Source organism: Castor canadensis, chromosome 11 (assembly GCF_047511655.1).
Source record: "Castor canadensis chromosome 11, mCasCan1.hap1v2, whole genome shotgun sequence".
NCBI classification, from domain to species: domain Eukaryota; kingdom Metazoa; phylum Chordata; class Mammalia; order Rodentia; family Castoridae; genus Castor; species Castor canadensis.
Genome location: NC_133396.1, coordinates 133,718,117 through 133,733,541, shown reverse-complemented (window position 1 = coordinate 133,733,541; position 15,425 = coordinate 133,718,117). Strand labels below are relative to the sequence as shown.

At 33.9% G+C, this 15,425-nt stretch overlaps 1 protein-coding gene across 16 annotated transcripts in view; it reads right to left on the bottom strand.

Moving 5' to 3' along the window:
- Dennd1b (DENN domain containing 1B) overlaps positions 1–15,425 on the bottom strand; it is a 231,054-nt gene that overhangs the window by 48,047 nt on the left and 167,582 nt on the right. For all 16 annotated transcript variants that reach the window (XM_074048718.1, XM_074048714.1, XM_074048709.1 and 13 more), the window contains one exon: positions 9,090–9,191. In XM_074048718.1, coding sequence (XP_073904819.1) covers positions 9,090–9,191 — 102 coding nt within the window. The remainder of the gene's footprint in view (positions 1–9,089; positions 9,192–15,425) is intronic.

Below are 15,425 nucleotides of genomic sequence, written 5' to 3'. Positions count from 1 at the left end.
AACTCTTTCTCTCTCTTTCTACCTTTGGCCACCCCACAGGAGATGGCTATATCTCCATGAAATTTACATTGGCCATACTATTTTAAATTATACATACCCTCACCTCTGGTAGTCCCCATTCCCCTCACCCTGTTTTATTTACTTTGTACAGTACTTATGATCTCTGAACAGCTACACAAATTTGTTAAATTTGTTGTTCCTTTACCTTCCCTTAGAAAAAAAAGCTTCACAAAGTCCAAGATTCTTTACTTTGTTCTCTGGCATATCCCATCTAGAACACTGCCTATTATACAACAGATGCACAAATTTTACTGTTGAATGAAGGAATGAATAAAATATACTTAGATGACTGTCTCTAAAATTTCCATGTGGTTATTTTTTATGGCATTTCATTATGTAGTTCCTTGGGCTTTAATTCAGCCCTTCTGAAAGAGTAATTTGCATGGAGAGATTTAAGAAGGTAAATGTTTAGCAGGCTCTCCAGGAACTCTGACACAAAAGTTTTGAATACTGTGAGAAACATGTTTTAGGGTCCTTTTTGAAATTAGTTAAAAAGGATTCTGGAAAAAAAAATGTATCCATTGTCATGATCAATTATTTCCCTGTTACTGTGCATTCTTTCTTTATGTCACTAAATCTCCATTTCTTACCTATGTCACATTTTATTTTATTTTTATTCTTTTTTAAATTATGAAATATGCACTTGATGTAATTATCATCCCTCATCCACTCATATCAAATGTTTCCTAAAACTCCAAAACCTTTGAATCTTTAGTACTAGTAATGTACATGTTGATCTCAGCTATAGATTACACACCAGGGATAACTATCATGAAAAGATTTATAGGAAGATGTGGAAATTTATAGCAATTTATTGTTTATGTTAAAAGCTTTTTAAAATCTCCCCAAATCTCTAGCTATCATGAAAGGAAAATACTTGGCTTTTGATCCACTCTTTTTATCCAATATCTTATTAAGTCAGGGAAAGTGGGTCATGGCACAAAATATAGAGTATGCTCAGGACCTCACAGAATTTTCACTTCTACATACCATGTCATTATGGCACTACAATTTAAAATTGCAGACATCACTCAATTTAAAACACAGTAATACTTGACTCCTACAGTTTCTGTATTACCTTTAATTTAGTTCCATTCTATTCACTTTCATAAATTCTTCATCTAGAAAATGGTTAAAACATTTTTGTGCGTGTTCCTTACAACAGCACTGCACAGTTTTTATCTGACTTCAGTTTCACTGTGAAATGCCTATTATGCATTAGATATTAGGATACAGTGTTGGGATACTCACTACAGAGTCTATCACTCAAAAGGAGACAAACAAACCCACAAATACTACATGCTGCAAAGGTGAAGGCGAAATGCTAAAGGCAGAGCAATTTCCTGGCTGTATCTTAAAGACTGAGTTGGGAGAGGTGAAAAGGGAGAAGATATTCAAAGAAGAGGAAATGCAACAGAACAATGAGCCCTGTTGACACTGTTCTAAGATGGACAAAGATGCAGGATTGAATCTAATTAAGATATATTATAAGCACTAATGTAACTGTCACAATGAACCCCTGTACAACTATAATATGTTAATAAAAAATAAAATAAAAAAGTAGAAGAAACAAGACTAAGTGTGTGTGTATTTTTTCATTAATTTATCTGTAGGGAGAGAGTAAGTGTTCACAGCTTCCTAGATCCAAATTGGCTCTACTGCACACTAGCTATGTGTCAACCATCAGCAAGTTATTTAAACCTCTCTCCTGTTGGGTTTATAACCTGTAAAGTGGCAGCAATAAAGTATGTGATTACATGGTTATTTTGCAGATTAAATTAGATTAGATAACACATTCAAACAATTCAGCACATAAAGTCAGTATTTAATAAACATTATTTTTATTTATTTATGACTTACTATCATTTGCTCATAGTCAATAATTTTTAGCCTCTGTTACAATGGAGGTTCAGAAACAAAAAGACGTGAAATAATTTTCAGAGAACTAATGCCAAATAGTTCAGGATGGCTGGAGCAAGAGTATTTGGAGAAGCGCTAAAGAGACAGAAGCCAGAAGATCAAAAATTTTATGTGCTAGAATGGGGATTTGAAACATTGAACTTGAACTATACTTAGAACAAATGAACTAACAGATAAGTGCAGAACACTCCATTGAAAGCAGAAGATTTATACATTCTTCTCAAGTGCTCTTAGAATGTTCTCCAGGATAGATTGTATGTTAGGTCACAAAAGAAGTTTATAACAAAGTTAGAAAAACTGAAATCAAATAAATTATCTGAACATAAAAAGGATAAAACTAGAAATCAGTAACAGGAAGAATATTGGAAAATTCACAAATACCTATGAATTAAATAACACACTTCTAAACAATCAATGAGTAAAAGAAATATTCAAAAAGCATCGAGGTAAGTGAAAATGGAAACACAAGATACCAAGACTTACAGAATGCAGCAAAAGCAGTTCTATGATGAAAGTTATAGCAGTAAGAACCTATGATAAAGTATCAGAAATATCTCAATAAAGAACCTATCATTAAACCTCAGGGAACCAGAAAAAAAAAAAAACCAAAAAAAAAACAAGACCATGCTAGTAGAAAGAAGGAATGAAGACTAGAGCAAAAATGCATAAAATGTAGGCTAGAAAAACAACAGAAAAGATGAATGAAACTAAGAATTAGGTTTTGAAAAGACCAATAGGATTAACAAGCCTTTAGCTAGACTAAGAAAAATGAGAGAAGACTTAACTAAACAAAATCAGAAATGAAATAGGAGACAACTGATGCCACAAAAAAACCAATATACCAAAAAACACCAATAAATTGGATAACCCAGAATAAATAAATAAATTACTAGCAAATATAACCTGCCAAGTCTGATTTGTGAAGTAACATAAAGTTTGAACAGACCAATAGTTAATAAGGGGACTGAGTCAATAACCAAAAATCTCCCAGCAAATCCTCCTCACACTCTTCCTAAAAACTGAAGGGAACATGTCCAAAATTATTTTATGAGGCCAGCATTGCTCTGACACCAAAGCCAGATGAGAAGAACACACAAACCAAATTAACATAATATGACAAGAACCATTCACCATGATCAAGTAGGATTTATCACTGGGATGCAAAGATGATTCGATGTACAAAAAATCAATAAATGTAACCCATGACATTAACAGAATGAAAGACAAAACCATATGAACACATAGATGGATACAAAAAAAAAGCAATTGACAACAGTCAACCCCCTTTATGATGAGAACTTTGAGCCAATTAGGTATAGAAGCAATATGCTTCATCCTGAGAAAAGCCATCTTTGAAAAGTCACAGCTAAGGAAAGGTATTTCTAAAAAGATGGTACACATCATATGCAAACTCAGATGTAGAACATGTTTGTAAAAGTGGAACTACTCTTTGCAACTTGGGGAAAGAGAGAAAGCAAAAGAGATTGACAGAGCATCAGTAATATTGTAAACCACAAGATCTGTAAAGGTAGAGGATGTAAGGATGTGTGTTGAAAGCTGTTAAAATATGACAGCAGAAAGGGAAAGTAACGGAAGATGGGCCAAAGTAAAGCACACCCACAGTGGGCATACATTGAGACACCCCCTTGAACATCAATTTAAATATTAACAATGAAAGATAGGACTGTAAGACAGGTACAGTGTGTGTGGGGGGGGATACCAATAGGTGGGGGAGGAGGAATGAAGGATGTTAAGGTGAGGGTGTATGGTTGATGGACTTCATACACTTCTGTGGAATAGAACAAAGAAACCTCTTGCAATTGCTTGGAGAGGGGGAGACGATGGGGTGATGTAACTAATGTACAATATAAGTCTAACCGGAATTGTCACTATGAATCCCCCCTGTAAAACAAATACATCCTAATAAAAATTATTTTAAAAAATACATGGGGAAAAAAAGACATACAAATGAAAAGCAGTTATATGAAATTTAAAAATTAAAATTTAAAATCATTAAATCATCAGAAAATTGCAAATTAAAATGACAGTGAAGTCACCTCATACCTGTTAGGATTTCTATTATCAAAAACACAAGAACTAACAAATAGCAGTCGGGATGTGGAGCAGAGGGAATGCTCGCTCACTGTTGATGGGGTAAATTTGTTCAATTTTTATGGAAAATGGTAGCGGTTCTCAAAAAAATGAAAAGTGGTCCAGTACTTTCACTTATGCGTGGCATAAGATTTTTCTAATTATATCAACAAAAGTATGCTCCTTGCATAATGAAAATCTGATGGGATCAGTGGCATGTTTATAAAATGGAATGGTGATATCATTAGAGGTGGAGAGACTGGAGGATATTTACTTTGATACAATTATTTACATATTATTTAATGTTGTCCTTAGGTCATAATAAAGCTTATCTTAACAAAACAGAAATCTATCTCCCTAATTTCACAGTAATTATTTATTCCTATGGTTGTTATTGCTATAGTATGTAAATATTTTAGTATTCAAAATCACTTTTTATATGTAATAATAAAAACATGTTACAGAGAAATTTTCCTAAGATTTACTTAGTACTCAGCATTGACAAGATCCTATGCAAAAAGGATCATGTAAAAATTTTAATTATATATGGTTATGATCTCAATCTTAGAAAAATCTTTCAAGCCCAATAGGATTTGTGCCTTTTATACCCTTCAGATGTAAACAACTCTCGCCTTTGTCCACAGTTGATTTAATTCCAATTCTAGGAAATGCTAACCTCTTTTTCTCCTTATGGTCTATGTTCTCCCTCTCATATCTCAAAATAAATTCCTTCTTTAACTTAGTTTAAATATCACTTTTCAGTAATAGCTCTTCTGAAGTCTAAATTGGATAGCCAATCAATATCTCATTTGCTCTGATTTTTTTTCACTTACTGATATTTTTCTTACTTTCTGTTTGTTAGCCCATTCCCTTCCCTAGAACTATCAACTCTATGAAAGAAGCTGACTCTCAAATGCTTGCAGTGACAGAGCCTGACACAAATCAATACAATTATTGTTATATGAACACAGGCACAGAGAAAAGAGCGCAGACTTAGTGAGGCGGAGTGTAGCCGGGAGGGCCTTACAGAGGTGAACAGATAACTCAGGCGTGAACAAAGCTCTATTGAACGGGCTGTGAGTGAGTAACAGAAATCCAACACTGGTGGCACAGCACAGCATATGCAAAGCCTGATGCTATAAAAGATACCTTCAAAGGGGTACTCAGCATGACTGGGCATTGCGTTAGTCTAGGAAAATGGGCAAAGATTTGAAGCCCAGAAAGAGGCCAAGTACCTTACATAGCACAATTCTCCAGGAAAGTGGCAGAAGCAGGACCAACCCAGGTCTTATAGATCTTGAGCAATATTCCTCACAGTGGACAGGCACGCCTCTAGTAACACACAGGTGTGTGCTTCACATTACTTTTGGTTTTGTGTATACTCAAGCCAAAGTATTAATATGGTGTATTTAACTGAATTCTTGACTTTCCTTGAAGATGAATGTGAGAGAAGGGTAAATTTATCTGTAATTTAAAAAAATGTTTTCACTTTAAGATAAACACTGCTGTACTATGGTATAGAATACACAATGTGTACAGATGTTCTGAAAAACTGCAGAAGGCATCCTAAAAATAAGTTTGTGGAGCCCTTGGGCACCTCCCCATACTTTTTAAAAACACATGTCCTCTTCTGCCACAAGAGGCACTGGTTCTACGGAGAAATCTGAGAAATATATGTTTATATATCCTTCAATGGAAAGGTTTTAGAGGAATGCTAAAAAAAGATTTTTCCAATTTGAATCTTCCCATCATTTTCTTCCCCAATGGAGTTAGTATTTGCATAAGTAGAATTATGTTGATAAAAGCATCTACTTGAATAAATTTGGGTTCCTTTACAATTACATGGATTTCCTACCAGTAATCTAGGTTGGCACCTAAGACGGCCTATATTCATGGAGACCTCTTAAGTTTATAGTTCAAGCTTAGCCTCTGGGATTGACACGCTAAACTCAGTCATGGTGTTAGCCACGGGAAATGTACAGTGATATGACAAGAGAAAAATTTACTTCCAGTAGACTTAATTGTAAACAATGTACATGAGAAAATAATTTCCTTTATTTTGTTAGTGTAGCATAAAATAAAGGCAATTGAACTAAAAGCAATGGCTTAAATCCTTACAAAGCCTCTAGTTATAGAAAGATGGTGATGTCAGAGTTGTGGATTTAAGAACTATTTCTGGGATTCCTTCCAAACCCATTATCTAAAGAGGAATTCATCCAAATGGAACGTACTATCATCTGTCTAAGCTATATGTTTATTTCACAGTATCATGGAATGTCAGAGCCAAGAGGTATCACAAGCTTAGTGATCTTTCAGTCTAATTTGTGTTACAAATGCAGAAACTGAGGCCTACAGAGATTAAGTCAACTATCAATGAGAACACAGCCTATTAGTGCCTAATCTAGAAACATTTAAAAATGTTTCCATACAATACTTAATTTAAATAGCAACAGTTTAAATAATTAATAGTTTAATAATGATAAAGCAAGCCCAGTTGGTAGCTGTTGCTTTGTCAAAGGAACTGCTATTCTATGGACTAGGGATGGAGAAATGTGGACCAGGATACCAAGATTCAGTAATTTTGCGATCTACTGCACAGCTTGGTGACAACAGTTTATAATAGCAATGTAGTGTTTATTTTAGGATTGCTAAAAGAGGGGGGTGGAGGGGTGACTCAAGAGTAAACTGTACACACTCTCATCACAAAAAAATTATGTTAGGTGACAGACGTGCTAGTCAGCATGACAAAATCACTCCTTAGTGTGCATGTACATACAAATGTGAATATGTGCGTACGTACAACTATCACTTATACATCATGTCAAAACTTTTGAAGAAAAGTTACATAGTTTAAATACAAAAATAATAAGCTAGGAGAACACTCTCCTGTCTTTGAAAGTTCTCTGTGTGCCTCCTTCTCTATAGAAAAGCCCACCATCCCTTCAATTTGTCTCTTTGCCTTTCTTCATGGTTTTTATCACATCAATATATTTACTCAATTATATTACTTAGCTTTTCTTTCATTTGAACATTACATAAGAGGACTCATCAGATATATCAGTCAATGACACTTCTTTCTCTTCTTTCTCTCACTGTCAGTTTTACTATAGTTCATTCATTTCCTGATGAGCAGTGCTTTATTACTATATGACTATAACCATTCATTTACAAAAATTCCCTCTTTCTTTAATGTTTTATAGCTGACTATATTGCGTGGGGGCACATATTTCTTTTTCCTTTATTCATTTTGGATATATTGGACTTCTTAAATTCCTAAAATACATATCTCATTATTTCTGGTACTACCCTTTTGATGTCTCTGCTGTCCTCACCGCTTAGAACTGACTGTGGATATTCTCACTCTAGGCTCTCCATGTCTATTAATCTCCTGCCTTTATTTCCTAGTTCTTGATCTTTCTGTACTGTATTCTGGATCATTTCTATTTCAGATACACCATCAACTCAGAAAATCTCTCTTCACTTCAAACTAATCTGCAGCTAAACCCATCCATTATCTTTACATTCAATTTCTTCATACTTCTTTAACAGAGGTTTGTTTGTTACAGTCTTACAACTGGCTTTGCATTCTATAAAGTTGTTCATGAATATTTTTAAAGCTGCTTTTTGTTCTTTGAACACCTTACATATGGTTATCTTATGTTCTATTTCTGATAGTTCCAATATTTAAAGTCTTTGCTAGTCAGTTTCTTTCTGTTTCTGCTCCTTCTCATTCATGATTTGTTTCCCTGTTTGTTTAATGACATTTAAAACTGAAATTCCTCTTTGGAATTTTAGTTTCCTTACAGATTCCTTGGAAAGAGTTTGAGGGAAGACATCCCTTTATTCCTTGTTTACTTTTGCCCTCAGTCTTCAGATTAATGGGAGTAGGGTCTCTGATTATAGGAAAGTGAGCACTGGACTCACTACGAGGTATTCTGTAATCCTGCATTTGAAACTGTTTCAGTAAATAGGTTATTTCTAGGCCTTACCCTGCCATATTAACAGAAATAAAAGTTTGCTTTAATTATTTCATTTAAACTATACACTGCTCTCTTGAGTCCACGTTCTATCAATTTGGAAACATAAACATGACTAAGTTAAGAAAGAACTTGAGTTGTTTTGGACACATAATGGATCCCAAATCATGTCATGTATAGTTGTCAGCTGTACCTACTAATGATTTTATAATCTTTCAGACACAGCAGTAGTACCTTGTAGGATTCATCTGTATTGATAAATTTTTGTTGTTGTTGTTGTGCTGGGTGGAGGTATATTGTGGCATTTATGAAAGATAACTTTTTTTAATCATCTGACTATTCTTTTAGAAGATTGTAACAATCTTTTAACAAAAATCCTTTACATCTTTTTTGGGGCTATTTTCAAGTATCATGTACGTTGGAGTCACAAAATAGTAGTAAGTTCTAGGAGACAGTATATTTCTTCCCGTAAAACTATTTAAGTTGTCTATATAATGGGTTCTGCTTTCAATGACCATTAACATTCAGGATTTTTGACAGTTATATATTTTTTTAAAAAATCCCCAAGGATTTGTGTTTTGTTAATTAAGAATTAGGTATACGGTAAAATCTACTGAGCACCTACCAAGTATCTCACTATGCTGTATATGTACATGTACAAATAGATGTATATGCACATACAATGCATACAATATAATATGTATATAGGGTATATACATATATTACTTCCCATTCACAGCCTTTGGGATTGGTGGCACTATTTCTATTTTAAAGGGAAAAGAATCATATACTCAAGAACATGTACCTATGAAGTGATAAAGCAACTTTTTGCAAGGAAATTTTATAGAAAGTTATTATATAATATTTAAGTGCATAACTAATACTTTTTTGTTTATGTAACAAAAGAGTTGATAATAGAAAGAAAATTTTCCTAAAATTCTAGATATGATTTTACTCAGGATTTGAATATAATATCGGAGTGATAAAAATGTGTAACAACAGCGACATTCTGTTATAGAATAAAAATGTTCTTAATCTTACCTGCTTAAAAAGTTGAAGGTTAACTGCAGTTTCCAAGAAATGCTTCATCACACTTGAGCGGTGCTTTACAAAACTGTTCTCACAGAAAGTGATGGGCTCACCCTAGACAGAGATAAAGGTTTTCAGGGCATCAAAAGAAGACCAGTCAGAGAGCACCGGTCTCTGTAAGGAGACATGTGCAGTCACAGAGTCTAAGTCACAGAACCAGCAAGCAGATCCTTGTGCATAACAACTGGATATCGGATCGGTGGAAATAGGCCTGTATCAAAGGGTTTTAGAAAGTGTTTAAGCAAGGTCCCTAGGACTCTTAAAACTGTTCAATTTTACTCCCTCAGCAGAGGAGTGAATCCCCTGAAAACAAAGATTTGACAACATTAGATTGAATCATGAGGACCAAAATAGCACATATTGTTGAAAAAGCCCAATAACTATATTTTTATCCTGATTAGAAAACATTCTGACCATAACAATCACTGCCTGATTTTTGTCGTTTTCATTAATTTTATGATCATCAGCTTATTTTTAAGTTAATGAAAAGTATTTGCAATCACCTTCTCTTCATGGTTGCAAATATAATTCCGGTTGGATAGATTCTAGGATAAGCCCATGTGGCATCTGCTTTCATTTAGCCTCTGTGCTAAACAACCCTATCTCTGCAAGTGTCTTACAGTAGCTGTACCAGCTTTTCCTACTCCACAACAACTATGAATTCTACTTGTTCCAGTTTTTCTTGGGTGATGGCATAAAGCCATCCCTCCTTGGCTGATCCCTACCACCTGCTGCTCCCCTCATCAGCCTAAAGCTCCCTTGTTCACTCAGCACATAAAATAAGCAACTACTTTATGATCAAAATGAAAACAGAGATTAATTATAATGACAATTCACCCATTACAATAATGTAGCAATCTTTATGTTGCCATAAAAAAGTAAGCCTATTCACTTTCTAAGAGAACTTTGAAATATTAAGTATAATTTGATTTTAAGACAGACACAATGCTTTTATTATAAGTATCTGTAAATAAAATTCTGAGAATATGCTCCTGTATGAATAAAATGAGACTAACAATCTGTGTAAGTCAACTGTTGCCACTTTTTGATAAAAGTCAATGCACTATGGACCTGCACTGTCAAGTAAATTCACCACTTGTCACATGTAGATATTAGGGCAAATTCATTGTGATTGAATAAAATAAAAGATTCAATTCTCATGAATTCAGTCACACTAGCCACACTGGATGTGCTCAGCAGTCACCCATGGGTAGCGGGCACAGCACAGATCTAGAACACTTCTTTCAGCACAAAAGGTCTTAGACAGCACTGCTGTGAAGAGAAAACAAAACTCAATTACAAATTACTAAGAATAATCTACTTACTAGATTCATTGCAAAAATCTAGTATGTAGATTATTAAGAATCTAGTAAGTAGATTATTCACCAGTCAATGATCCACCATAAAATGCCCTTGTTCCTTTTATGATGATTGTTGCCACTCTTAAGAACTACAGAATGATTATTAAGTTGCACATTTAAAAATCAGATTGATTTACACAGCTTTACTTTGAATAATCAAAACTGCTATATTTACTATCATGAAGCTTACAATCTATCAGAGGAGAAAATAAATGACAGTCAGCCCTGTTAAATGCAGAGATCTATTGGGATGCATAGCACAAAGCTACAAACTCATATTATGAACAGCATTCTCTGTTATTTGATATATACCTAAATATTATATTTATAGAATTGATACAAAGGTAAATTAATCACCCAACTTACAGAAAAGGCTTACACAATTGAGAAATACCCATAATCTAATATATTTTGGTGTTATATTTTTTATTGCTAGAAAAAGTAAAAAAACATATGATTCTATGTACTGAAACAGAACAACCAGGTAGAAACATAAACAAAGGAAAGAAAAACTCTTCAGGGAATAATTTTGACATAATGAAAAAGTGACTGAATCTTTTGCTCCATGGAATAGTGATGAGGCAATACAAAGGAATCAAATCCATATTCATCTTGGTGGAAGTGTCAAAGAGCGTAAAAGGGTGTCAGGAAAACACAACCTATACTAGAATAGGAATGAAATTCATATTATAGAGAAGAGAACAGACTTTCCAGAAAGGGATCACCATTACTCACCAGTATACCTAAAGAAGAGTCAATAGCATTAGGTACTGCACTAAGAAGTCTGCTAGGTTTTCTGCTGTTAAAAATAGTAAAATTATCAAAATTCATACTTGATGTGCTTTTTAGAACATAGAAATCTGAGTAGAGTCAAGAGTATCTATAGCATAATAGTCATAAATAAGTGGAGGTAAAAAGGTAGCATCAGGGTCAGTGTGCCATCCAAGGGGAGGTCTCTCACTTAATGGTTCCTAAACATGACCCGCGGCCTGCAACCAGTCATCATGCCCCTCATGCCCAGGGGGTGAGTCTGGTCCACATAGAATGAAGGATCTCATAGTCTTCATTTTCTTCGGCATTCTCCTCTAAATAATACAATCATTTGTTTCTTTGGTTGTTGTTGTCTGCCTTGTATTAAAAGTTATTGTTACATATCTGTAAACTCTGGAGATCTGAAACTAAATTGTGAAACTAAACTGGAATAGAAACCTTCACAAGAAAGAAATAATTAAAACAGATTAGTTTATGCTATTAGGTTGTGTGTGAATTAGTAAAAGTTCATGCTGAAAGAGAAAATGAGGGCATCAGAAAAAAATGATAATTTATAAAAATGTGATATAATCCAAAACATCAGTATTACACTCAGGCAGTTTCTTAATTCACCTGGACTTAATATTCAATGCCACCATTACATAAGGAGTCTAAAAAAACTAAGCGAAAATGTTTATATACTGATAGCTTATTTAAAATTTAAAATTTCTGAAGACTGCCGGGCTTCTCTTGAGAATATTCAAATATGTGCAAGTTTTCACAGAAAATAATAATAAATGATTTTTCAGGTTGCATACCATTTTCTCTCAAGAATCCCAATGTTACTTTTATGTAAGGTATAGCAAGTCTACTTTCAGAGTTTATTAATCATGAAAGAAAAGCTTTCTTCAGTTGCTGACACTTCAGCACAAAGTCAATAAAACACAGCCTTACATTCAAACTATAAACTTTAATCATTACCAGCAAAATCTTCCCGTTGTACATATTATATTAGTTTATCCCAAAGTCATAAGAACTGTCTTGAAAAAATACACCTATCAAATTTCCATTTTGCTGATTCAGCAACTTAAGAAGGAAATAGAAATGATTTTTATAAATTAGACATAGCAGTTTCTAGCATTTTGTTTAAACACTTAGTAAATATTAATAGATTATGAATTACTTTTGTGCATACTATAAAAATACATTTCCTTCCCAATAATATAAGGAAAAAGAAAGATAATTAGCACTCTAATGACATATATTACCAATGACATAAAAATAGTAACTTTACTATCAAAGATCCTAGCTTTACTATGATCAATAATTGAGAATTTTTACATTTTTGCTGAAGCAATTACATCATATTTTATCCCTGTTAATTAAAAGAAAGCAGAAAGTACTGTAAAAACAACCTTTTCCATCAGAAAGTCAGATACACACAAGATACTTCTTAGATAGCAACTACCTCTGCAGCCACAGGTCTGTCCCTACCTAAGCATGAATAATGAGACAAATACATGCCTACAATGTTTTAGGAATCATAAAACTGTGAGGGGTGAGTAAATGGTCTGTTTCAACTTGGATTTTTTTTAACTCTATCAAGGTGACAGTTACAAATTTCTTAAATGGAAGCATTAAGGCAAAGACCTAATGAATGGCCTCTTAAATTATGAATGCCTGTGTTTAAACTGCTTGAGCTTAATCGCTAAGTACAACAACTTTACTTACTGATAATGTTTTAAAAGAATATAATCCAAGAAGTGTTTGAAAGACAACTCTTCTAACTTGTCAAACTGAAGCCCAGATTACTAACCGATCTTTATTTTTAAAGTAATTTATTTTTGATTCATTAACAATGCTTGAGGCAGTCCAAAAAGCTTCAGTGAGTGCAACACCCTAAGTATTCACAGGAATAAACTTGAGTGCTGCTTCTGTGCTCTTAGGATGATCCAGCGTTTACCTCAAGTACACTAAGCAATGCTTTCTCTCAAGCAAATGTTTCTTTAGCATTAGCTGATAGTCAAAATTTTCACTTATCTTCATTGTTTATAAAAAGTGATACACAAAGGTACAACTAAAGATACTTTATTGTTACTTAATGCAATCATTTAAAGTATTATGCTTATGACAATGTTTTCCTTTTTAGAGATTAGAAGAAGGTGCTTTTCCTTGGTTATTCTAAAAGTCTTTTCTATATCATATTTGCCACTTCTAAAATTTTATTTCAATAAGAGCTAACTGCTGAAGTTTGGATTTTGAATGTACCCAGGGATTTGTGTTAAAGGCTTGGTCAACAAGGTGGTGCAGTTGGGAGGTGGTGGAGTCTTTAGGGGATGGGCATTATGGGAAGTCCTTAGGTCATCGGAACCATGCCCTTGAGGGGGGGTGATTGAATCCTGGACCATTCTTCTTCCTCATTTTTGCTCCCTGGCTCATGACATAGCTAGTTTACTGTGGCATGTACTGCCTCACCACAGACCTAAAACAATGAACTGAGACCTCCAAAAGTGTAAGCCAAAATAAAGCTTGCATCTTTATAAGTTAATTGTTTTGTTATGGTAATGGAAAGCAGACTAACGCACATTACATATGTGAAATCCTTTACCATATAAACAGCCCAAGAAGGGTCATTACTTTTTTTTGCAACTGAGAAATCTAAGGAATGAAAATGTCAATTTGCCCAAAGTCACATAACTACTGAGTCACAGAATGACGATTCAAACCCAGACAGTCTGGTTCCAGAGTCTTGTGCCTTTATTACTTTTCTTCAAGTCATTTAGCACATAGTTTTAATTCACATTTTTGAATTCTTAAAAAAGTAGCTAACTTGCTGCTGGATAAATTCAAGAAAAAACAAAATATCTGTTACTTTATTTAAGTCACTTTCCAACAACTATACAGAGGTTTATGTTTTTCTCTGTAATGAAGAACAGGTACAATTTATCTGTGTCTCATGCCAGTTGTGCCATTTAGAGAATGTAAACTAGGCACCATAAGAAAGTAACAACACATTTAGAGTTGCCAGTTATACATCCTAAATGTTAAAAAATAAGTTACTTCTTAGCAGTATTTAGCATATGCACGTAGTGTTTGCATAATAATACAAAACTCATATTGATGGATTTTTCCTCAAAATCCACATCCAACTGGTTCCCTAGAACTACTGTCTTCCTCTTAAAGTCTTTCAGATTTGCTGTCCTGGCCAACCTTGATGCTACTCACTCCAGTCCTTTCTCTCTTCATCAAGATTAAAATAGCCACATCTGCCTCTGGTGTTGCTCAACTATGATCTACCTTGAACACTACCATCAAATTTTTCTAATACACAAGGCTGTGTCTTCATTCCTATGATTTAAAAGAAAAAAAAACCTTTGAACACTATACATTAACTATATGATAAAGATTAAAACTCTCCAGATTGATAAAGGCCGTTTATGACTGGTTTTGCCTGCTCATTATGAATGAATCTTAACCTGCTTTGGTCCTTATCTTTTTGAGAACCGGTGAAAACTTTCCTTAGAAAAATGCAAAAAATCAATATTTCCCATGTTCCTTCTCTGCTTCCTATCAATTCATTTACATAATTCTCTTTTATCATTTTCTGAAATAAATTTCTTTACATCACTATAAAAGAAATAACTATCCTGCATCACTATAAGTTCCTGGAGAGCATAAGCTTAATATTACTTTTCTGTCCAGAAGCCTCTGAAAAGGGTTATTATAGCAGTGTTTAACATATATTTGTTAAACGTTCAAATTATAGTCACAGTACATCTTAATTAACAGAGCAAGAAGCACTTTCTGGTACAATGAAGTGTTCCACCATTAACTTCTACTTTAGAATGATTTACTATGAAAAGAAAAAAATAGACAAATCAAAACAGTAGATATATTCAATCTTAATATTTGGTGTACTGAGACAAAGAGGGGAATAAAAGAATTAAAAGACTGGAGAGACGAGGATGAAGTTACTTGAGTAGTGACGCTACCCCAGTTATAAAGCCATACACAGAAGTATATCACAAGAATATCAGGCCATTTCAAACACACACACACACACACACTCTCACACACACTATGAGAAACCTACACAATCTGCTTTCCTTGGGAAAATTCCTAAGACTTTGTTTTAAATTCAGTCTTTCTATAAGTGTACCTTGAATGCCTTTGTAGT